The sequence below is a fragment of the Sylvia atricapilla genome, chromosome 9, assembly GCF_009819655.1.
Source record: "Sylvia atricapilla isolate bSylAtr1 chromosome 9, bSylAtr1.pri, whole genome shotgun sequence".
NCBI lineage: Eukaryota > Metazoa > Chordata > Aves > Passeriformes > Sylviidae > Sylvia > Sylvia atricapilla.
In genome coordinates this window covers 19,171,210-19,196,178 of record NC_089148.1, presented here as the reverse complement: position 1 = coordinate 19,196,178, position 24,969 = coordinate 19,171,210, and the positions used below count along the sequence as shown (strand labels likewise).

The 24,969-nt window shown below is 40.3% G+C and overlaps 1 protein-coding gene across 1 annotated transcript in view; it reads left to right on the top strand.

Annotated features, from left to right (window-relative positions):
* Window positions 1–350: 350 nt before the first annotated feature.
* Window positions 351–24,969, top strand: part of COL24A1 (collagen type XXIV alpha 1 chain) — a 122,456-nt gene continuing 97,837 nt past the window's right edge. Inside the window, exons 1-5 of the mRNA XM_066325158.1 lie at window positions 351–572; window positions 6,200–6,261; window positions 11,847–13,147; window positions 21,049–21,102; window positions 24,369–24,422. Of these exons, the coding sequence (XP_066181255.1) occupies window positions 517–572; window positions 6,200–6,261; window positions 11,847–13,147; window positions 21,049–21,102; window positions 24,369–24,422 (1,527 nt within the window). The 5' untranslated portion in view covers window positions 351–516. The remainder of the gene's footprint in view (window positions 573–6,199; window positions 6,262–11,846; window positions 13,148–21,048; window positions 21,103–24,368; window positions 24,423–24,969) is intronic.

Genomic DNA, 24,969 nt, shown 5'->3' with positions numbered 1-24,969 from the left:
CCCGGCGCCGCCGCCGCACCTGGGCCCGGGCGGGGCGGGCTCGGGCCCTGCGCGCCGGCGGCTCCAGGCGCGGCCCGGCTCCCCCCGGCTCCGGGCCGGCTGCGGGTGGGCGCCCAGGGGAGCGGCGCGGGGCAGCGCGCACCATGCGGGGCCGCGGCCCGGCCCGCCCCGGGGGCCGCGTGTGCTGATGTAATCGCTAGGCAGCCAGCGCTGAAATTCAACACCGCGGCGGGCGGGAGCTCCGCCGGTGCCGGGGCAGGCGGTGCAGCGCCGCTCCGCCGCCGGACTCCGCGGGCAGCCCCGGGGCGCCCCCGCAGCCCGGCCCCCGGCGCCCCCCCCCCCCCAGCCGCCGCGCCCGCCCCCGCGGGCTGTACGCGGGCCGGGCCGCCCTCGGGCTTGCGCGGAGCTCGGCGGAGACCTCGGGGCCGGCGGGCTTTCATGGACAAGAGCTGACCCTGCGGCGGCGCGGCGCTCGGCTTTCCCTCGGATCTCCGCTGCCCGGGCAAATGCATACAAATGCATTTGGGAGCCGAGAGGACAAGGCGAGGACGCATCTCTCCCGCGGCACAAACGTAAGCGGGAGCCGGCGCGGCGAGACGGGGCGCACCGCACCGCCACCCCTCCGAGGGGCCGGGCAGGGGATGGGGCTGCGGCTCGGCTCCCGCCGCGGGCAGGGGAGCACGACCCCGGAGGGCAGTGTCCCCAGCCCTACCTTCCGAGCGCCAGCCCCGCGGGGTCCCCGATGCCCCCGGCGGATCGGCGGAGTGCTGGCTGCCTGGACGGAGACCGCCTGTATCTCTGGCTGCTTCTGTCTCTCTCTCCTCTGAACTCCTGGTGTCCTTCTGGATGCGCCCTGTCCCGTGCGGCACCTTCGTGTCGTCCTTCTCTCTCCCGAGCCCACAGCGGGCAGCCTGGCTCTGGTGTCCCCGGGGAGCGGGGACAGCCTGACCCAAGGGGCAGTGCCCTCCGATCCCCGAAGGGGAACGAGGATCCCGGGGCCCGGCGCTCCGCAGTGCCCGCAGTAACCTGGCAACTCTTGCGCCTCTTTGGTACCTGGCTAGTAAAACGCGCTAAACGAGCAAACGCAAAAGCGCGTAGAATTTACGCTACCAACCTAAGGCTACTCTCTTAATACCAAAGATAGCCCGATGGGCTGCTCTGTATTCACATGCTTTTGTAATTGGCTGAGGTATTTCTAACTCATCCTCACCTGTGATGCGAAGGTAGAGCTCTGCTCTCTACAGTTTACCTAAAAGCAGCCTCGGTAAAATGACTGTGAATTTATGATGGTTGTAACGATATCACAGGGGTTATTTGTATATGACTCCTTTTGTAAAGGGATGATTTTGTTTTGCCTGTGTCTTTACTGAGCGTTCTGAGCGGGACAGAAGAATTTGTTTAGTGTTGTAGTGAGAATTATGCTGCTGAAGTGTACTTGGTGTATAATCTGGATGTAGTGGAATGCTTGGGAGCACTTAAGGAGCTGCCTGAGGATGGCCTTCCCAGGAGATGTGTTTTTAATGGCTGTGTCCTTGGGACTTCTTCAGGACTGTCTGAATGCAAATTCAAAGAACAGTTTTATTTGAAATCTGTAAAGGGGTGTTGCTGATGGAGAAACATAAATTGCATTACAGGAAAGAGGTACAGTAGAGGAGAGGCAGTTTACTCAAGTTCAAAATCTGAGATAGGTTCAGAATGCATGTGTATATGCTTCTTTAATGTTTCTCTAATTTACTTCTATAGAGAGCGAGTAGCCTGGTCACTTGCTGGAATTAAGAAAACAGAATTCCTCACAAAAGGATCAGGTTTCCTTAGAATAAGTCAAACCAGTAAATCCCTTGCAACTTCAACCACCTTTTTGTTGATATACCATTAGGTCAGGCCTGTGCAGCAGTGTCTCTAGCAGGTTAAATAAATAAAACAGCTGCTTGACTTGTAAATCTCTCTCCTCATTCATTGATAGAATATTTAAAATATGAACAGCCTTGTTTCACCCTTGTTTCTTACAAGCACTAAGTTGTAGTATGTTTGAAGAATGATCTACAAAATATACAGAGATAAACCCTATGAAAGAAGAGTATTTCACATGAGTAGGAACTCAAGCTGTATACTTTTACCTTCATACAGAAAAAACATGTTGTATGCTATCTGGAGAAGAGAAGTAGTGTAAGCCCTCAGAGATTTGTTTGTAAAACTGTTTTAAAATCACATATTTTCAATTTTTTTTTTTTAATTTTAGACATGCTAACACAGTTGACTGTTCTTCTAGGTGTGGTAATTTCTCATTTTAAGCCAGATGCTGTCCAAAGAAGGGGCCACCAGGCAGGGAGTTTCCTTTCTGTGAACCCCAGCCCTGTTCTAAGACTCCTCTTAGGCTACTGCTCCTCTACCTCTTGCCTCATCTCATATTTCCCATTCGTTCAAATTTTGAAATTTGGCAAAGGATTCAGGAGCTTGCCCCCTTGCTGGCTAATTTCATGGTGCCATCTGTGACCAAAGGGCATGTGAGTGTCACGTCAGAGAGGTTCTGCAGGCTGTTGTGTTCCCTCAAACTGTGTTATTAGTAGGTTTTTAAAATCTGGGAAGCAGCACTTGACCTGCTGGCTAATTTCATTATAGCAGCAAAGAAGGTTATATTTCTTTTTATATCTTGAAAGATAAGGTTTAAAATATATTGAGGTCTTTGAGAGTTCCAGGGCAACCCTGTCCATAATGTGCTGTGACCTTTCCAAAGCCCTTCTCAAGCTTGATGGACCCAAACTGTGCCATCCTCCTCAGCAGATCCCCAGACAGATCCAGTGAAGCAATGTGTGTGGGCAGGTGCTGGTGTTTAAACCATCATCCCTGAGGATTGCAGGACTGAATGCACCTGTGGCAGTCATACAGCTTTATTTGTCTTTCTTAGCCACCAGCTATTGATATTTCTTCCTTTAAACTTGAGAGTTAGGAAGCATAGGCTGGAATGAAGAGGCTACTGCTGTGCACTGACCAGACTTAAGTTCTGTATGCTGCTGAGTAGTCTTCAGAGGGGGGAATTTTTTATTATAGCTTCCCACAACTTGCTTTGAAGCTTATCAGTTTTCTCATCCATCCATCATCCCTAATGCAAAAAACCACCATGGATAGTTGCTGTTCGCTCTGTAGGAAGAGGTAAATGGCCACAAGATGTCAAAGATTATCAGAAAGATAAATTCAGTTTTAAGTGGTAGAATAACTCAATCGTATTTGGTAGTGCCTTCCTACAAAATGATTCAATAGTGGCCCCCAGCATATGCTTGCATGTAAAATAGAGCAGATGGGAATGTAGGAGAAGGGGAGGAAGTTTGAGATATCCCTTGGCTGTGCCCTAAAGGCTAGGTATTGGAACAGCTTCAGGTGTGATGTTAAATGAGGTAAAAATAGCCAGCATTTGGGTAAGCTGAAGTCTTCCATGCCACATGATTGTGCATTTTTGTATTGTCATGTCCCAACACCTCCAGGGGCTGTGGACTCAGCTGAGATAAGGAGCCAAGCTCCATGCAGCTATGGCAGATGATGGGTCACACCACATCCACATTATGCAGCAGAGAGCCTGGTGTCTTAGTGGCTGTGCTGGTGTGAGTGTGAAGACTGAGAACTGACTGCTCTGCAAATGTACAGAGTAGTGATCTCAACCAAGAGGGAGAGTTTGCGTGGATTATGTTGCACATGATTTAATTTACAAAACATTTTACTTGTGAAAAATATAGAAGGAAGTCTCACTTTTCTCACACGTTAGAGGACCCTCAGCACTATGGTTGTCTGGTCCCTGTTTTTTCTCTTAGTTGATACCTCATCTGTTCTTGACATTAGCTGCAGAACACTGTGTAAGCCAGAGGTTTGTCTTTACTTCTTACTAAATGTTTCTGTATATCCAGTTACATCTGCATAATTTACAGCCCTGGGAACATTTGGGAATTTCTTGCTTTCCTACAATGTTTGCTGGTAAGTGACAGAGGCAGGTACCTGACACACACAACTTTGTACCTGGGTGGTGTAGTAGAAGAGGCTGTTGTAATTATTGGAGGAGTCATCTTTGAATTTTGGGCTCTGGGGTTCTTTGAGCATCCTTATTTTGTAGCTAGCTAAAATGTTTCATGTGATTTTTAGTGGCAAATCCTTTTTGCACCTTTGAAAATAATAAGGGTCAAATAAAAGGTTGTCCTGAGTTTTAGTTGATGCAGTGCAATTCATGGACTGACTTTCTGGCACAGCTATCTCCTGTCACTGAGCTTCTCATTTGATCAAAAGATGATGCATTTTGTGATGCAGAAACTTTGAACTTGAATTCTGGTCTTTAGAACTCTGAGGAAATTGAAGTGAGTGTCCTGTACTGGATGAGCTGTTTGGACAACAGTCAGTATTAGGTCTTTTTTGGGAGTGGCAGAACTGCTCCAGTAGACATTTCATGGCTGTAGCAGGAGAGAGCTTGGAGGGAGGAATAGCTCAGGACTTTAGTGGTGGTTAATTAAAGAACATGCCCCTACAAGCACGTTGGGATGTGTAAAGCATAGTTTCCACCTTTCTCTCCCTCTGTGATCAGAGCTGAAGCACTGATGCATATTTTTGAATATCCTATATGTTCTGTGCATTTTTGTCTCAAAGGCATGATGTATCTATCATTTTACATTGGCAATGATGACTATTGTGCCTTATTATTCCTTATTATTCATTTGTTCTGTTTGCCAAAATCTAAGCCCTCACGATGTACAAATCCACTTGATAAAACCAGGTTATTGCTCTGTGGTTTTCATGCACTTGTATGTTTCTGAAATGTTTGAATTCCAAACCCTTTAAAGAATCAGCAAGATTTTTCACTAAATACTGCTGTACGTGTGTGTATGCATATGTACTCATGTATCTTTCTGTTTAAACCATATGTTCCTCCTGTATCAAGGGGTAGTGTTTTTCTCCTACCTTTTTTTTATGTGAAAATCTGACTAATTAGCTGGCAAAATTAGACGACATGAAGTTAGATGTGCTTAGTTGCAACTGTGTTACTTTCAAATACACTTGATTCCAGATATTCGAGTGCTCTCTGACCTGGTCCAGGAAACATTTTTAGTCACTCTAGTATTCTACCTTATGAAAAATCATTGAGGTTATATGCATTAATGAGCAAGAGGCTTGAGCTGGGGCTTCAGAGTGAGTTGAGTAGTTAGTATCCGAACTATATTTCTGATATTTTTGAAATATTTCTTCTTAGAACCAAGTAGATAGAGATTACTATAATTGTTACATGCATCTGTGTCTGGTTGTCCAACATTAACAGAAAGTATATTTCTCATTTTTTAAAAGATTCAGTCACTGATAAGAAAGTGATTAGATGTTAATCTGGCTAATACGATAATTAAGAAACAGCAGACAATTTGTTCTTAAACACAATGAAAATGTAGTTTGTACAACATTCAACACTTCTAAAGTGAATTTTGAGTACATAATCTAGATCAACCTTATATATGTTTGTTGGAAAAACTGGAACCTCAGTGTGCTATCAATATTATTTTTATACTAAATCCAAAACAGAATACTCCAACTGCTACTAAGAAGAAAATTATCTCCCTGAATGAAACCAGGGCAGTGAGCCTATGATAACTATCACTATCACATTTCCTACCTGAGCATGGAGTCTTAAGTTGAAATGTAATGGGATTTTTTTACTTTGTGAAGAGCATGACTTGCTTGTAGCGTCATAAAATTTTATAACTCAAAAGCAAAAGTTTGACACGGCATTTTCACTTAGGGGAAGATGATGTGATCTAGTGAAAAGACTGGTAGGAGATCTAAAGTATCTAATGATCTCTACAAGAATTAACTTGTAGTTTATTTTATGATTTCTTTATGATAACTTTTTTCTTTCCAGGAAGAAATTTACTACAGAGCAGCATTCATATTTGAAAGCTGCTGCGAGCAAATATAAAGCAGATGCAGTCATTTTATTAATAAAAACCAGTGTAAAATATATGTGCTATATATGAGGGCATACGCAACCTCGATTTTTTTTGTGTGAAATGCCTTCTCAGTGTCAGTGGAAAGTTGTACAGTATGATGGCTTTGATTCAGGACTTGCTGAAGTCAGTGGTATCCTGCCATTTAGATCTTGAATCAGGTTTCTAATTCCTTGGAGTTGTGAAGCTATAGATGTTTCCTCATATGTTTTTTTCTTTTCTTTCCCTTTTAGGAAAACTCTCCTTTTTATTGCGACATGTGTAGCTGTGGGTGTTGCACAAGTACCCAAACAAGGTGAGAACGCTTTGTTTATAACAGGACATTTGTGTAATTTGTTAGTAGATGAAAAGAGTAAATGGCTGTTGTTACTTGTGACCTTAGGTTCAGTTCATTAATTCATATGACTTAAAATACCAATTGGAGCATAATGAGAGCAAAAGTTTAAAGAACCAGTTTGGAAAAGATGACCTTTCGAAAATTACTCAGATTTTCTGTCTGTGAAATTGCTTACATATTTAAGCAAGCTCTTCATGAAAAAGAAGCCTTGTACAGTGAAAAGGCTTTGATTGTGTCTTCACTGCAAGTGGGTGTCCTTGGGGGTGGCAAGCTATGACTGAGTTACCTTTGCACTTAAGGCAGGCAAACCACTGTGCATAATAAAGACTGGCATCGCTAAAGCAAAATGTGAAATTTGGTATTCATTTGGCTTTGCATTCAGATGCTGATATTGTGAGGAAATAGGGTTGTGTTGTTTAGTTTCTTTTTTAATCTGCCAGCTGTTATAACAGCACCAGATGTGCAGCTTGCTCTGGAGACTGCTGTGGGAATGATAGCATCCCGAAGTGATGGAGGCTAACGTGCCATTTAGTCCCTTCTTATTTGCCATGGGAATGGCAGCATCAGTTCTCCACCACGGTCCTTTGCTGTACAGGTGAAGCATGAAGTAGGTCATCCTTGGCTGGTGAGTGTGTAACTGCAAATACTCATCTGAATACAAACAGAGGGGTTGCGTGGTTAAGACTCATCCCTGATAATGTTTTGCTAGAGCCCTCTGGGATATCTCAGCGGCCTCCCACCATTATTCTCACCAATGTGTTTTTTTCTGCTTGTCATTGCCAGAGATTGGCAAAACTTGATTTTTCCTTCAGTTGTGAATTTTTTGGTTTGCTTCCCCCTGTTGCCTTTGTAGTTTTGCCCTCCAATGTTGCCCATTGCTTGCCTGGTAAGTCTGGTTGTTGATTTTTCACATCCAGCTCAATGGGGGCCATATGCTTTTGTGATGATGGGATTTCCCCGGATTTTTACAATAGCCGAGCCAAGTTCTCATTGGAGGAGGGGCAGCGCTGTTAAATGTGTGTGGCCTGCCCTGCTCCAGGCCTGCAGGGATGGAAAGGGAAGAGGCAGTTTTAGGGAGGTAGTTTGCAGTTTGCTTGTGTAGCAGGAGCAGGTGGCAGATGCCAGAGACTGCTGTGTGGTAACAATTTGAGTGTCTTCATCCCTCCAGCCCACTCTCCTCCTCTGCAAAAAAAAAGAAACGTTTACTCTCACTTCTCCCGTCCCTCAGCCTGAGAATTTCTTTTCTACTGAACCTTCAGGCGAGGCTGTGAAAGCTGCAGGACTGGGGGCACAGCAACCCAGGGGAGTGGCTGGAGGCTGACTCTTACCTGCCTCTTGCCTGAGAATGCCCCTATGCACAGGGCTTTGCAGAAATGGGGTAAAGCCTCCAGTCCTAACGTGCTTATATTGAATTAATTTTTATTTTGTTACCAGCAGATAAAGGATTTTCCTTTTTTCTGTTATTTTTTTGTTGTTATTGTTACTATCGTTATTCTATAGCATTTCTAGATAGCCATATGGGTAGGCTTACTGCATGGAAACTCCTCTCATCCTTGATGCACAAGTGCCATACATGGCATTATTTTCTTTAAATGCTTGCTTGGGGTCAAAATGATATATCGAACCTTGATGCGACTTTCTTCCCATGAGTGAATTTGGTGCCTCTTGCATTTTATTTGCACAGTGTGTAAACAAAGTTGGAAAAGGCAGTTCAGAGAAGGAAACCTCATCAGGAAAAAAAAAAAAAAAGAACATTTCAAGAATATCCTTCAGTTTCAGTATATAATTTGCAGAGCTGCATTATTGCATTCGTGGTGCTTAGTGTTTGTCCAGGAGCAGGATTGCTTGCCCATTTAGGAACATGTTAATGCTTTGGTTTTTAAACTTTCTTGACAATTGTATTTTGAAAAAAAGAATATTCTGCCAAACATGAAGATGCTAGCTAATTGACATGCCTTCTCTCCTGAGTTGAGGAGAAACCCTCTGTATGCTTTACCTGAGAAGATACACATTGTTCAGTGTGGTATTCTGCTATAAATCATGTTCAGTGAGGTATATGTAAAGATACAGTCGCAGTCTTTAGGAATAGTACTTTGAATGGGGCTCAAGGACATGTAGAATTAATGTCTGGCTTTCCTATGCCACTCATCTGATCTCCCATCCAGGAGAGCATTTCTTGCAGCCAGGTATCTTAATGTACCCAGATGCAGATGCATCATCACCTAGAGAACATGCAATCTGATGAGTCATTGCTCTTGGCTCCCGTGGAGCTGATTGATGAATGGCCCTTGTCTTTTCCTTTATCCACACGGGAAAAGGGAGAAATGTGTATACTAATATTGTTGAAACAGGGAAAGCATCTTAGAGATTCTGCCTTCGTAGTAGTGAGTGTGGAGCAATGTGGGAAATGAACAAAATGGACTGAATGGAATATGTGTGTGAAACAATCCAATAGCCAAATCCCTTCGTCCCCCCAATTCCTTTTTGGGGTTATTTTTGTGCCACACAAGGGTCAGAAGGCTTTTTGCCAAAGCTGGTGCTAGGTTTTACCTTTCCTCATGATGTAGTAAGATTGAATTTTTAAAGATCTCCTAGAAGGTGGAAGAAAGCACTTGACACCAAAAACACAAAACAAGCTTTCCTTCAAGAAGTTGAGCTGTTACACTTTGGGGGATTAATGGGTTGAATAAGCAGTAAGTGAAGACAGATGTTTTGCAGACATGGGTAAACAAAGAAAACTGACAACTGAAAGGTAAAGCAAATAGTGGTTGTCATGCTGGGAGGAAGAATGAGAGGGTTGCCTGCTCCCAAAATCCTGTGTGCTGCCAAGAGCTTCTGAAAGCCTTAAAATAAAAATGCATGTTGGACCAGAAGTGAAATGACTGGCCAAAAATGTTTGGAACGGCCTTTTGGCTTGACAGTGGGTTAACAGGCAGCAAGTTAACAAGGAATAATTCCTTCATACTTATTTTTTTGATGTAACTTTTCACACAATATTTATTTGTTTTTAGTTCTCTCAAGACCTGTCATTGTTTGCAGAAATCTATTTGCAGCATAGAAAAAAAAATAGTGTTATTCCTCATCATGCTCACTGATGATTTTTTAAAAATAACTTTTGAACTTTGTGTTCTTTTCAAATCAGAACTACCAAAAATTTGACAATTTTGCTGGCAGTTTGCCATTTAGTAGTGATAGACTATAATGTAATTTTTAAGCTATCTTAAGCTATTAACCACTTTAAGCTTTTTATTTTATACTTGAATTTATAATGCTTTGGATAGATTGTGTGCATTACTATTTTTAAGTAAAAATATGTAATTAATTTTTTTTTAAAATACTATTCCTTGCCCAATTTTTCAGGTTAGGATGTGCTATTTAGACACAACCTTAGGTTGTACCAGCAGCTGTTCTTATGCAGTCAGCTGGCCCAAGCAGTGCACAGAAGTAGTGGAGCAGTGTATTCTGCCTTGGGGACTATTTACATATGTAACATTGCATTGCCCAGAGCTCAGGACCTGTGTTTCTTCCCAGCTTCCTTTCTCAAGGGCTGTGCAAGCACAGCTTTCTCCTCCAGAGCCAGAGGCAGACCAGGCAGGAAGGGTCCTGGGAAAGTGTGGTGGTTCATTAGCAGATGCACTGTGCTTCAGAGCTCTACTATAACCCAGCCTCTATTATCAGCCTGACAGATAAAAATACAGCCATAGTGAATTAATTGCTCTGAGGAAAAACATCTTGAGAAATTGGCATATACAGGGCTTTCTGCAGAAATATTCTTTCTCCATACCTCCGTCTGCACTGGCTACTCGCCAGGATAATCTTGGCCCATCTGTGAATCTCAAACATGACTAGAAACACTACAAGGTGTGTAATTAATTTTCAAGATGTGCAGTGCATTCAGGTTGATGCTTTTGGTTCCAACTTATAAATCACTCTCAAGGAAATCTCAGGCACTTCTCATAATTTATCACTGAAACTAAGCCAACATCTGTCTATTCTTAAAGTTTGCTATGAATACATTTAGTAAACAGAGAAAGGGAAGCTGGGAAAGGAAACCTTTTTTCCACTTAAAGCGTAAACATCCATTTGTTTCAGTGGTTCTTTTTTTCTAATATAGCAGCAAATCCTTAACTTTTCTTCATTACTCTGAATTTTTGTTGTGCCATGTAGAAGTTTTATTTACTTAGTATAAGCATGTCCATAGCAAAAGTAGCCTTAGCCAAATGCTGTAGGAAGTGCCTGTGTCTGCCCAGCCAGGCTTATTTGATCAGTGCAACTATTAGATACTACAAGTGATTTTTAATATAGGTGTTTCACTGAAGTTGTTCCAGTGAGAGGTGGAAACAGATGATATCGTATGCTGCTGTGCAATGCTGTTTATGAAAACTAGTCTTCAGTTTCCCCTAGTGAAAAAAATCCCAAAATTTAGGTTAGGGAGACCTTGAAGTCATCTGGTCCTAACTGCTGCTGAGGTCGGGATCAATGTTGAAGCTACCTCAGGTTGTTGGGTCCTGTTCAGTTGGTCTTTGATCATCTCCAAGAATGGAGATTACCCAGTGTCTCTGCCCCCTGGTCCAGCACTTCACCACTTTTGCAGTGAGAATTCTTTTTCTTTGTACAGAGCTGAAATTTCTTGTACTGCAGCTTGTTACTCCTCAACTTTTCTCTGTTTTTCTACAGCCTCAGTAGAGGCTGTATTTTATTTTATTTAGATTTTATTTATGTAATTTTTGTAAAAATTTATGTAAAATTTATGTAATTTTATTTAGATTCCACCAAATCTTACTGTCTCTAGGCCAAGCAAATGTAGTTCCTATTCCCATGTCATATGTTTAGTTCCTAATCTTCTCATTCCGTATTTCTGTGATTGCATTTTGATTCAACAGCTCCAATATTTCTGCACCTTTCACAAACACTCAGACAGGCACTTCTATCATCAATCAATGCCATAAATGCTCTTATTTTGAGATCCTACAAAAAGACTCCTGGGAATGTGTGGTTTAGCTCCCACTTGAGCCTTCTTAGTGTTTCAGCTGCATTGTAAGGGATATAACAGTGTCTTCATATATTCCTGAAGGAATTCAGAGGAACAGCATGGATTTATTACAGAGGGTTTCTTGCAGAAGAAAAAGTTTTCTAAGAAGAAGTAATTCTCTGCTTAAAGAGTAGACAGGATTAATTAAATAAATAAGGAATTAACCAAAGTGTATTCACTGATCACTGGAAAGTTAGAAGAGAGCAAATGAGGATTTTTCACTTTGTTTAGTGAATTAACCTACAATGGGCATTTTGTGGGCCTTTCTGTGTGTTTGTTTAGTTTGGCTGTTTTTATTAAGATGGAAATTTTGCTCTGGCTTTAAATATTTGTTTGATCTATGTGAAAGATCAGTGCCTTCCACTAGGGATTTGGTGGCCTTACTACATGAAGTGTATATGGTCTGAGAGGTACAGAGTTGTTAAAATGTTGTGTGTGCATTTGTTTATATGAATCTGAATGTGTGAGCTTGTGAATTGAATCAACATTGTGCCTTTATTTCTTTTTACAGCAATAGATGTTCTTCATCAACTAGGCCTTGTGAGAGACGTCCAAGAGCCATCAGAGTCAACAGTGCCCTCAGCATCCTCTCTGTTACCTCAGGGTGTTCGTCTAACAGCATCAGGAGTGGTGCTAAGTAATGATGCATGTATTGAGGCCCCTGTCACTCAAGTCATACCATCGATTCCAAGGCATCAGTTCACCTTATTGGTTGGCTTGTACTCTTACAGAGTCAGCAATGCTTTTCTTTTTAGTGTTAGGAACAAAAGCAGACTGCAGTTTGGTGTCCAGCTGCTACCGAGAAAGATAGCCGTGTACACTGGAGGCAAGCAGCCCGTGTACTTTGATTATTGTGTTCATAATGAACAATGGCATTCGTTTGCCATTGGCGTTGGGGACAAGACTGTCTCAATGTTTGCTGAGTGTGGAAACAAGTACTACAGCAGTGAAGTACTTTCTGAAGTGGAGACATTTGATTCAGAGGGTATATTTACCCTGGGAAGGATGAACTCTCACTCTGTCAGCTTTGAAGGAATTATATGTCAGCTTGATATTATTCCCTCTGCAGAAGCCTCTGCAAACTATTGTAAATATGTGAAAAAGCAGTGTCGCCAGGCTGAAACCTATCGATCTCTGCATGGGGCTTCACTTGTGTCTGATGGGCTGGATGTCTTCTCAAAGATGATCATTGATGAGGAAAACCAGGAAGATATATCAGCTAATAGATGGAAAGAAGTATCAAACATGCCTGTTACCGGCATTGCTCAGATTCACTTTCTACCAGACCACTCTGAGTTAAGAAATGCCTCTGTACGGGAGTTTGCAGAGACCAAACCTCTGTTATTGGAAGCTTGGCCTCAAACAAAACTCCAGGAGAACATTGATTTGGCTCTTCAGCAGCAGGAGATGAACAGAAAAAGAAACATCACTAAAAACCCTGCAGGATCATATCCAAATAGTTCAGCTAATACCGCAGAAGATGCAGGCAGATATAGTGAGCCTTCCCTGATCTCCCTTGTAAAACAGAGTAAAACTAAAAGCAAGGGAATGGGAAAAGCAAAACAGCATTTAGATGAACGAAACAAAAAGCAGGAAATCTTCAACACAACCCTGTACAGTTTGCCTGCTGAACTCCCTCTGGATAATCAACTCCATCTGGGGCAGGAAGGTGCATTTGATGCTGATGAGACTTACCACACAGAAAACAGTTATGAAAATGGTATTGATAATTATGCTTATGACTATGAAGATCTTGGCAAAATGTTTGAAAGGGGAAGTGTCAGAGGTCCAAAGGGGGAAACTGGACCTCCTGTAAGTTATCTTTATTACTCTTTTTACTATATTGCAGCAGCATACATTTAATAGAGGCTTTGAAAGAAACCTCTTCAAGCATGCTAAAGCTGTGACTGCAGTTTTTCCTAGCTGTATTGTGCAAATATTTGTCTGCCTTAAATATGTCTCTTTCTCACATGTAATTTCAGTGTAAGTGTCATATACTTCTGTTTACTGGTATAATATAAAGACATCCAAGATATTCACATTCTGGTGAAGTGGTAGGCAACCCAGATTTCTTTAAAATTTGGAATGCGGTTGGATGTTTGTAACTATTAATTACTGAGACTGCTCACTTAATAAAATTGCAGGCTAATTTAATGCAGTTGAGAAATATAGGTGCTGGTCCATAAAAAGAACAGCCAGGCTCCTTGGAAGATGCAGTTGAGCAATGCTGTCAAAATTTATAGTTGTAGAAATAGACCAGCTGCAGAATCTAGTCTGCAGTCACTCATAACCCAAGGTTATGGGGTCAAGCAACCCTGTATGGAAAATGGTTTTTAGAACAGTCTTACAAGATTTTGAGGTATTTTTTCAGTTCACAGTGTAAATGATTTTTGATGCAATAGCAAATGCACAGTAGTGTTTTTAATATAAACTTGCTTATCCTTTCTTACTGTGTGCACAAGGCTCATAAACTTTTTAATATATAAAAAAGTGCTCATATATATGAAGCTGCAGACCAGAAAGAACATCAGTTCCTGCTTAGCCTGGGAAATATGATAGATCATGCTTCGTGCTTGTGTAAGATTTTAATTAAAATTTTTAAAACATAGCATGAAGTAAATCATTTCACTTGCTTTTTTTGTTTGTTTTTGGTTTTGTAAGTGTTCATCTGTGTGGTCATTACTGGAAAGCAATTTCATATACGTTAAGCAGCTCCTAATATATATTTGAATATGCCCATAAATGTATTGTGTCTATTCTTTCAGCAGTGAATTTTTTTTCTTGAACTAGTTAACAACTAAGAACCTATTCAAAAATTCAGTTTTTCTCTAAATAGGATCCAGGCACAAAGTAATTGTTACACAATTGAAAAATGTGTTAACGAGTAATTCACACTACTCCAGAAGTGTTCTTGCTTAATCTTTTTTGATTGTGAAGTCAGACTTTTTTTCTCTCTTTGTCCCTTATGATAGCATTTATGGTGACATATCACTAAGCATGTAGCTGTCATCAGCATGAGGTTAATTTCCATTTCTGGACCTTAGGATGTTTAGTAACTACTAATGGAAGGTTTTAATTTTAGCCTGTAGCTTGTTTGTTGTGATTTCAGTCAGTCACAGCCAAGAAAGTTAAATCCTCTCTTTTTCACACATCATAGAAGTGACTGCTGATAATGTTGGTTGTTTGCATTACTAAGAAACTCCAAGCAAATGCTCTGGGCTGTTTTTCTATACACAGGCACTACACATACAGTGGCAAGGATGACAGGTAATTTGAAGAGTTCAGAGGTGTCTGTGTTACCGTCTTCAGCGTCTGTCTTGCAGACTGGAGATAGAGAAGTTTGTCTTGCTTAGGAATGCAGACTGTAGTCTGTAGGGAATATGGTGCATTTGTGCTGAGGTGTTTTGCTGGGTCAGGATTTAGAAAACATGGTCTTAAAGGTCTGTGGCAGAGCTGGGAAGCTAATCTAGGCCTTTGTGGGCCTTAGGTTGGCTGAAGGGGCCTGCAGCACCTGCTGGAATAGAGGCAAAGCTAAAACACTGCTTTGCCAGAGAGGCTGACACCAAAGGGAGAGGAGGTCTCTGCATGAACTAAGAATTGTGCTCTGTGGAGATTCTGTGACTCAGTATCTGCTCCTGCTGTTGGCCTCAGACTTGAGGGGATGATCTTGGTTTGCTTTCTCAGTCTAGTCCTCTTATGTAGAGAAGATAAGAATAAATGCAGCTTTTATATGTGCAGCTCTAACACTTTAGTACATAAGTATTCATGGAGTCTTTGCAATGTGAAGCCTAAAAAAGCAACAGTGAGGAACTTGAAAACTTCCCTTGCAGCAAAAAGTACTGATGAGGCATGAAAGCCCCTCTTTTTACTTCTTTTACTGTGTTGTGGTTGGTTTGAATCTTCTTTCAACATTTGAACACAGAAGTTAATGTTCATTCTATTGGAATTGACAGGCAAGAACTAGCTTTTGTGGTTCTTAAACTACTCAGCTTTTTTTAGCTTTTAATCATCTACCAGAACTGATTCTTGCCTTGTATAATTTGGCCTCTTATATTCCGTGATCCCACAGCTGTGGAATTCACCCACCTCTGCAAAGCAGGACTCCAGAATCCAGGCTTTCATTTATGGATAGGGTACAAAAGGGAACAGCTATTTCTTCAAAACTATTAAGACCCTGATTAAAATTCTAGCAATCACAATGACCAAAACCCCCCTAGAAAAATATGAAGTGAGTTTCAACTGGAATAGTAAGATTTCCTGAAATAGTTCTTTCAAGGGAGTGCTGCTCCATTCATCTGATGAGCCACTCCTTTTTGGGATGCAGAGTGTGTTGGCAATCTGTAAAGATGACAAAAAGAAATGTGATGTGTATTTTTAACTGTTTAACTTTCAAGCTGATATTTTTCATTGCACAATCCTAAAGTAGTTTGCAGTAACATGGTGGAGAGTCCCACACTGGTAAAAGGAGAGGCTGATGTGAGCTGAAGAGCTGGTTTATGTTACTTGCTGATAGGCAATTGCATCTTCAGGTCTATCTGCACAGGATGTGGCATTCCAAGAGAAATGAACTAGGAATTAGTTTTCTCTATTGGAAATGCTTTCTGGATTTTCAAGACATCCTGCCAGAAGGAGGAATGGTAGAAGACCAAAGGGTGGTGCTCCTCCTAGTAAAGAGCAGTCTGGAATTGTTGCAAGCCCTGCAATAACAAGATTTGAGTGCTGTAAGAGATGTCCTGTTGTGATCAAGAGGTGTGAGAGTAAGAACACTGACAGAGCAGTTCAGAAGTCCTGAATATAGTGCTAAATGGACAGCAGTAGCTTCCCTTTCACACTTAGGTTATTTCACTTATTTTGCTCTTAGCTAACCTTTCACACTTCCACTTGCTGCACTCTGCTTATTTCTCAGTTGAACAAAATTGCTTGTTGAGGCTCCCCCTGACCACAGAGGATGTATTGGTCACTTAATCCCTTTCATTAATCCATTTCCCTGCCCAGGATGAGAAAGCTCAGTATCTGATGGTTCAGATAAAATTTTAGATTCCTGCAGATTTATTTTTATTAGCAAAAATAATGTTTTTGTTAAAAATTCAATTTAATTCCCCTAGAACTGCTGCAGTTTCTCTATCTTCTGCACAACAGTATTGAAAAATTTTAATCCATAACCCAAAGCCATGTATATATATGTATATATATATATATTCCTCTGATGTTGATGACATTGCTTTGACTGTTGTAGGAATTCTTGACAGAGAAAGGGAGATTTCCACAACTGTGAAGAAAGGAGGTTAATCATACTGAGGTGACTGCCTGCTCTAGGGCATTTGGAAAGAGAAGTGTGCAGATTTTATTGTTTCCAGTGAAATGCAAATGGATCAAGAATTAAAACAATAGGTGAACATTCAATTTTGGTAGGATCCTTGTTGCTCAGTAGTTAAATTAATATCTGTATGAAGTGCTTGAAGAAGGTAAACAAAGCACACTAGGAGCACAAAGAACAATTCTGTGACAGCATTGGAATTCCAGATGGTCTTAAACTGATGGGATTAAACTTAGTGCAATAATACAGAAATTAAAAGTACAAGTATCTTACGGGGGAGTGACTGCTTTGACAGTCATGAGAATCATAGATTGGTATCACACAGCAGTAGAGAATAAATACATCTTTCTGCTGTGATGTTTGATACATTAGGAGGAGTGGTGAGTATTGAGAAAGGCTATTTTTTTCTACTGAAGATGCGGTTTCAAGATGCGTCTTCAACTTTAGATGAGGAGCTTTAAAAAGGATAAAGACAGATGGAAAGGATTACAGCTGATTGCAGTAATACAGATATAGTTATAGAAAATATGATTCTGAGCAAAGTTTAAAACAAAATTGTCTTTAGTAATGAAAGTTAGGAACGAATATAGTTTTGCAAAGGGCTAGTTAATAAAGATTTTTTTTTTTTTGATTCTTCACATGAAGCATGGCAAGACAGAAGGGAATTTTAGGTGGGATAAAAGGAAAACATAGCTTATCAGAGTGATACCTGAGCAATAGAACAAATTCTGTTAGCAGTGTTAGAAGTGAAATTCCCTCCTGGAGAGGTTTTAGAGTAGATTTGCAGCCTGATGGTTCTGGGTTTTTTGGGTGTTTTGGTGATGATGTGCAGAAAATTTCACGGGTTTTTTTGTTTTGCGGAAGGACTGCCTGCCTTCATATTTGATTAATCTGATGTTGAACTGGTATATTTCTTTAACTTAGTCTTTTAAAGTCGAATAGTTTGAGGTGAGCTAAGTTTGAGTGGCTGAAATATAGTCAGGAGTCTTTTAAAGAGAAACTTCATAGTTGCTTCATAAGAGAAAGTTCAGTGAATAGGATTTAGATACTGAATGTCGTAAGGATCAACATGTGCCTGTGGAGAAGTTTTAACTACTTAAAGCAGAATTTATTGTTGTGCATCTGAAATCTTAGAGACTTGCTATATGAAATGAAATGTTTCCTATTACCTCTGGGTAATAGGTCAAGTTTAAAGCACATGTGACACAAGTAACACAGGACTTCAGTACCTAGGAAAATAGTGAAAGTTATTCCACGTCTAGGAAAGTTCTTTACATTTATTCCAGTGACCATTGGAAAGTTGTGAAAATTTCTGGAAGAGTAGCATCTACTTTTATTATTTCAGGATTAAGCCATGATTATTTGGAATTTGAGATTCTTTGCTCAATAGCTAAATGAAATTTTTACAATTCTTAAAGAGAGTAAGTTGTAGGAGCTTTCTTAAGGTACAAATGATCTGTTTTAAGCAAAATGATTTTGCTAAACAATTTTAAGTTAGCATCCCTAATATTTATACAAAGTAACTTTTTTTTGTTTTGTTTGCTAGTGGTGGTTAAAGCATCAAATGCTGAAAATCACATTAACATTTTTAATTGCTTCAGGTTTGTTTAATTATGGTTTCCAGTAGTTGGGAGAAAAGCTATTCAAACAAGTGACTTATTCCTTGGTTTAAGAGAGATTGGCTCACTCTCAGATTTCTGTGGTTAACATGGATGCTTGAGAGGCTTAAGTAGCTTTCTAGCAAGTACGAAAATACTGATTCATACCGATTTGAAATTGTATAAATTGTAGAAATACACAGGACAGAATAATATGTAACTGCTACTTGGGGAAACATGTCCAGGAAGACTCAGGTGTACTCTGCTGACACAGGGAGGAGTCTGTGGTGGAGGCTAAAGAGAAACATCCTCTGTTTAAGGAGAGTCTTTTCATATTTTAATCAAACACCTGGATGGCTGGGGCTAGCTGCTTATTATTGTGAACCAGAGACTTCATCTACAACAATGACTTTGTTTTAAAATACTCTGGGAAAGTGTTATTAACATGTCTGCCTTCTTCAAAATATATTTTGCTGCTTCTTCTAGGGGTGTCTGAGGGCTTGGTTGTGATTATATTTTTCTTTTTTTGTGGTTTTCTTTTTGTAGGAAAAGAGATACTTACACTTGAATTAGAATAATCAAAGTAAGGGTAGGTTGGATCTGGGTGTTCATTTATTTGTTTTCTGTTGCAAAGGAAGCAAATAGTGTTTAAAAAAAATTAGAAGCCACATAGTGAAAAATGTTCTCACTGCCTTCATTCAGTAAATCAGCAACAAAAATCAAGGTTCTTAATACTCACTAAGACTCCTATTAGGAAAATGATGGGGATTAGCTATTAATGTATTTTTAAGGAAATGTCTGAAACAGGGATAGAAAAGAACACAAATCACAAAAGAATGCACACTAGTTGCAGCGATTTGACTTAAAAAAAAATAATTATGTTTTCTTTTTAGTCCCAGGATAATTATCTAATCAAAAGGCATCTCTTAGCTTAAATTTTGAGAGGAGATACTAAAAACATACTGCTTCAGCAGGGCAGGGTGTGAGCTTTCTGTGCCCTTTCAAGTGCATTTTTGAACCTAGACAAGAACACCAGGTCAAGAGTTCTCCATGTTTCCCTCTCTTTGTTACATTTCTTGTGCTATTAAGTATGAGGTCTTTCTGCTTCAGAAAAATGAGGATGTTAGTGAGCATTTATGCGATCATACTGAATAGAGAATGTCCTATGCTAAAAGTTTGGTTGATCTGAAGACCAGGGCTGTTATACAGATTTGTGTTTTTTGAATTGCACAGAGAGGGAAGTGCAGGCATGTGATTCAGCATGACTTTATACAGCACGTGTAGACATGCAGATATTCCCAACTACATTTAAACTCCTACATTTATTATAATTAATTGTAGAGGAAATATCTCATATTTTTAGTTCTTGATAACAACAGTGGTTTTCCCAGAATTGTGCATAAGGGATGTGGTTTGGCTGAATTAATGTAATTAGCTTGATGATGCCTGAATTCCATAATCAGCACTGTCTTCTCTGCAGTGACATTATCTTTCTAAGGAAAAAAAAGTATCACACAGAACTGGAGGTTTTTAAAAATCCAGATTTTTACTTAATGAAATGTTGCTTGCTTATAAAAGCCTCAAGGATGTTTGTCTTTTTTTCCTTCCTCACTTCCCATTTTTATCTCTTTCCTGTTTTGCAAAACTTTCATGTAGGTAATTTCAGCCACCATAATGGCCCTTCTTGTTTTCATGGTATTCCTTTCAGCCAGTTTTCAGCACTGTTGCTTGGTGGTGGGCAGTGTGGTACTCAGTGTTTTGCCTGGCGTCTCAGCTGAGAGGATGTCACACATAGAGAACAGAGGAGTGTGAGGAAGCCTGGGTGAAAGAGCAGGTTGAACCTCTAACTGCTATGATCCACTGACCTGCTTCCTGAGGTCTGACTTTCCTGATGCCCCTATGCCCTTGCAGAAAGTACCTGGTTCCTTTTACAGCTGGGGTTTGCTGTATAGGCATGTGGATGGGGGTGAATGCACCCTTAAGAACAGCCCATCCCTCTGTAGAATTCTAATCTGATAGGTGAAATATAATATAAAGTAGAGCAGATTTTAGTTTAGAGCACTCATTTCTATTTGAATACAATGAAGGGGTTTAGAATCTGAACAGCAGTCATTATATAGAAAAGGAAAGGTTTCTATGTTCAAAACACCTAGATATGCAGGGGCTGTTACACTAATAGGGTGATTAATAATCTAATTCACTTCCAAAAGGTACATTTGATCATATGCCAGCATCTTAAACAGTCTGCATGATCTTTAAAGAGAATGATATTCATTATATAGAAGGGCAAATGTGCTACCAGCTGTTCTTAGTTGAATATTATTCTTTTTATAGGGAACTGAACAATAATTTCTCCACATTTATTTTCTCTATTTCATATTTTTAATTACTGCGAGGTGGTATCTTATTTTTCACACTTACCTAATCTTTCTAAAATGTTTGGCATGCCAGAAACCATATTGAAATGGCTTAATTATTCTCTACCTTTTGTTTAGAAATACATTGCTCTTGCTTTCTTCATTGGATCTTTTCCTCCTTTACTACCAATACACTTGAGTAAAAGGTACTATCCAGACTATTAGCTCCCATTTCTCTGACACAAGATGCTTTCTAAACAGAAATCTGATTTGGAGTCAGATTAAAAACACACTTTCTTGTAGTTTCAGGATTGATTTTTCAAATTAAGGAGGTCAGCACAAGCACAGGGCTGTCAGTTAGCAAAACTGGTCTCATCTAGAGCTGTGATACTATCCTTTTGTCAGGTTTTAGCCTCAACTGCTTTGATTTTCTATCACCAGGGTCCTCCAGGTCCTCCAGGTTTACCTGGCCCTTCAGGGAAGAGAGGTCCTCGGGTGAGTAAAACAACTATGTTCTTCTGCACCTCTAGGCAGGGCACCAGTAATCAGACTGGAGTTTGCATAATTTTGGTTTTTTCGACTTTATTCATATGCTCAGTGATTATGAAAGTGTATGATTCTTAACATTTGGTAGATAGGTTAAAGCAAGACAAACAAGCAGTTACTCCTGCTGCGAGCTTGCAGCGTAGAGAATTCCATGTGTGGATGCACACACTGAGCATTGTTATATTTGTACCTGGCTTTTGCTGCTCCCAGTATTAACTTCCAGTTTTTCCATGCTGCTCCCATCCACTGCAATCTAAGGTCACATTCAGTTGTTTTTGGAGTGAGGGGGAGTGAACAATGCAGGCTGCAGCCTCAATGGAGCAGGCACAGGATACAAAATTAACCACTGCAAGACAGAGCAGGCGGAGGAAAAGTAATGCCAAAAATTTGTTTCAGTCTCTTGAGCTTCAGCAGCTTGATCATATGTTGATCTCAGTGTGCTTTGCTAAAGAAATGGTTTATTTTGTGTGAGTCGGTGCTCACCACCAGGAGCAGGGCCAGCAGCCTTGCCCTGTGCTGGGACAGAGCGTGGGCTTTGCCACAGTGACCTGTCCCCACTGCCACAGACAGGGGACAGGCTGTGCCACTGAACAGATCAGTTGATGAGGCAAAAGGGGGTGAATCTGTGTTTGTGCAGTTCTGTACCAAAAACCATTTCTTTGAGCAGTCCCTGCAGTCATGGTTGATCAGAGAGGGTTTTAGGAGAAGGATAGCTGGAGGGAGCAGGTGAAGGTTTGCTGTGTGGATGATTTCAGGCCACGGTAGCTGGGGATGTAAGTACTTGTGGCTGGAATGCTCTCATCAAGGCAAATCCCAAGTGGGAGATAAGGAAGGGGTTTATATGCAGGCTCAGCAGGTGTGTGGGAGGAGTTTTGATTTAGCCTCTAAGGAATGTTTAAACATGATTCTATTCAATAACCAGAAAACACAAAGTGTTCTAAACTTGGCCTGATGGGTAAGAATTGCACTGGTCAAAGAGGCCAAAACCCAAACTGATGCTTTAGAGTGTTTTGGAGGCAAGGGAGTAGAAGAGACACATTTAAAAGTATAAAATGAAAAGCATCCCTTTGAATTCATCTCTTCATGACTTCTTAGATCCTTCTGTATATGACCTGACAGTTCTTACAACTCAGCTTGTTTATGTTGCACATTGCCTGTGGCAAGGATATCTCTGGCATCAGAGGCAGGATCTCACATATCCAAGTAGATCCTCACAATTGGGAAGATTTCTTTGTTTTAGAGGAGGCTGTTCATATGTTTAAATCCATGATTATTGGTGAGATTACCCTTGCCCTGCTGCAATTTGTTTGGGATTTTTATTTCTGAAGGTCTTTTTGCAGGTATAGAGTACTTAAAAGAGCAGTGCTCCACTGTGTGAGTTCTCTGGATTAATTATTGTGTAGGATATACTTTCCAATTTGAAGGGACAGCTTACAGTAAGGTGCCTGGAAAAGTATGGAAATGGCTGAGATTAATATTTACCAGTAGTTCTGAGTTTAAAATATATTTATATGGGCCAAGCAAATCTATAAAACTATTTGAGAAGAAATAAATGGTTTTAAAATGTCAGTGTTCTTTAGTTCTATCATGGGGATAAATTCAGGCAGGGGCAGCTAGTGATGATGTATGTTATGACAGGAGTTTTGTGAGCCAAAAAAGCCTGTGAAAACTTTGTTGACTTAAAGTTCATTTCCTCATCTAGCAGCCTGCCTTGTGACTTCTGTTTTCCTTTGACTTGAGCTGCCATTTACGATCCTGAAATGTGACTCAAGGGTGTCAAAGGGAAACAGCAGAGTGCAGAGCTGCATTGCCTGGGCCTTCATCAGTGTGTGTCCAAATGTGATTCTGACAGAAGTCCACATGGTTGGGACACTTGGAGCATGTGTGATTGATGGTTAGAGATTTTCATTGACAACTACAATTGATTTGTGCAATATCCATTGATCCCTGCAATTCTATAGTGAAGTCACATCTGACAATGTTATTTAAGTGCCTTGGCTTGTTCCAAGTTTCTTCATAATGAAATTTCAGCGGTTTCAGAATTAGTGATGGCATGAAACTCCTCTGATGCCTCAATCCATGAGAATGCTTTTGCTCTTCTGTATTCCAGCACTGTGCCCCAAGACAGTAACAGGCAGGCAGTGAAAGCCACTGTGACACTGTAGCTCTGTTGGCACTTTCTATTTGTTTCCTTTCTCCTAAATCCCTGAGAGTGCCTCCGAAGTTGCCAGTGTGCAAATTAATCTCTCAAAAAGCACATGGGATTAGCATTTCTGTAGAGTTATGTCAACATTGTCATTACTGAGAGGAGCATTTAAGAGATACAGCTTTCAGTGTTACTGCAAGGTGTAATCGGTAAATGCAGCCTCGTGTGGCGGAAAGACAAACACTGAGTTTATCTGTTGTTGCACCACTGAATGTACAAGAAAGTTTAAAAGTATTCTTATTATATTTTGTATCTGGATTTTGGAAGAATTTTGGCTTTAGTGAATTCAACAGAAACATTGTTGCCAGTTTACTAGGGACAAATTTTCAGCAGTATGGTCCTTAATTACTTGCAAGAAGAATAGCTGCTGACAGCCATTGCAACAAATGTTTTCCCTAATGTGCAATTTTTCAAAGAGTGAAGGTTGCTGAATGTGTTGCAGGAACAGACACTTACACTGGAAGGCATAGATAATCTTCATAGCTTATTCTGTTCCTGGAACAGGTTGAGTTATTTAATAGCAAGTCCATTTTCTACACTAGCTGTGGGAGAAACAGGAGAATCTGTGGTGTTGTGTTTTTGGTTTTTTTTTTAAGAAAGTGGGATACATTGCTTTGAGACACCTTTTAAGTCACTAAGTACTCATCCATTTCCTTCTCTTTGCAGTGTATAGCTGGGTACCTCAGAATGTGATTTTACTGATTTTATTCCATGCCTTCAAGTGTTGTAGCTGGAGAGCAGCGTTGCCAAACACCTGTTAAGAATTACCTGGGAAGACAATAGAAACTCAGATTTGTAAAAGAAAGGGGAGTATTAACTTTCACTTTCAATTTTCAGGAAGGTGTGTATGTTTTGTTTCTTGTGAATCCTTTGAAAATTCTAACCAGTGATTCTAAAAGCAAGAAAGATGCAGTAAAACTATTCTCTGCAAACCATTCATATTTGTTCAGTAGTGTACTGAGTAACTCTGTTCATTGTTCTCCTTCATGTGTTTGGGTTTTTTTAATAGGGTATTCCAGGACCACATGGTAACCCAGGTTTGCCAGGATTGCCAGGTCCCAAGGTGAGTTTATTTTTCCATGGTGCCATGTAAATACATGAACTTTTTAATGACTTTTTGGAAGCCCTAGAACTGCTTCCTATAATAGAAGTAATTTGCCTTCTTTTGTTTACAGGTGGAGACTGCTACTATAAACATATTTTAATTATATGTAATCAATCAAATTGAACTTTGTATCAAAACAAAATAGCAGATTACTCTGTGGAAATAAACTCACCTATGTGTGCATAGTGATGACTTGGAAACGGTTATCTTTTCAAGTAATCTCTACTTCCCAAAAGAGCTCCTATAAATCAGCTCAGTCTCTGATAAACTGAGGTTTAAATGCTTAGTTTCTGTAAACTTCTGCTCTGCTTAAAGGAATTAAAAAAAAAAAAGTAGACTGTCAGTTCCTATAAATTGCTATTTTATTGTCCATGTCCAATCTTTGATATTGAAATATTCTAATATCTCAGACATTATTATTAATTAATATGCTAGAATAATTTTCTGAAGCATTATGGAAGTGATGAAGTGATATTTAAAGTCAAAGAAAAATACTGGCCTGAAA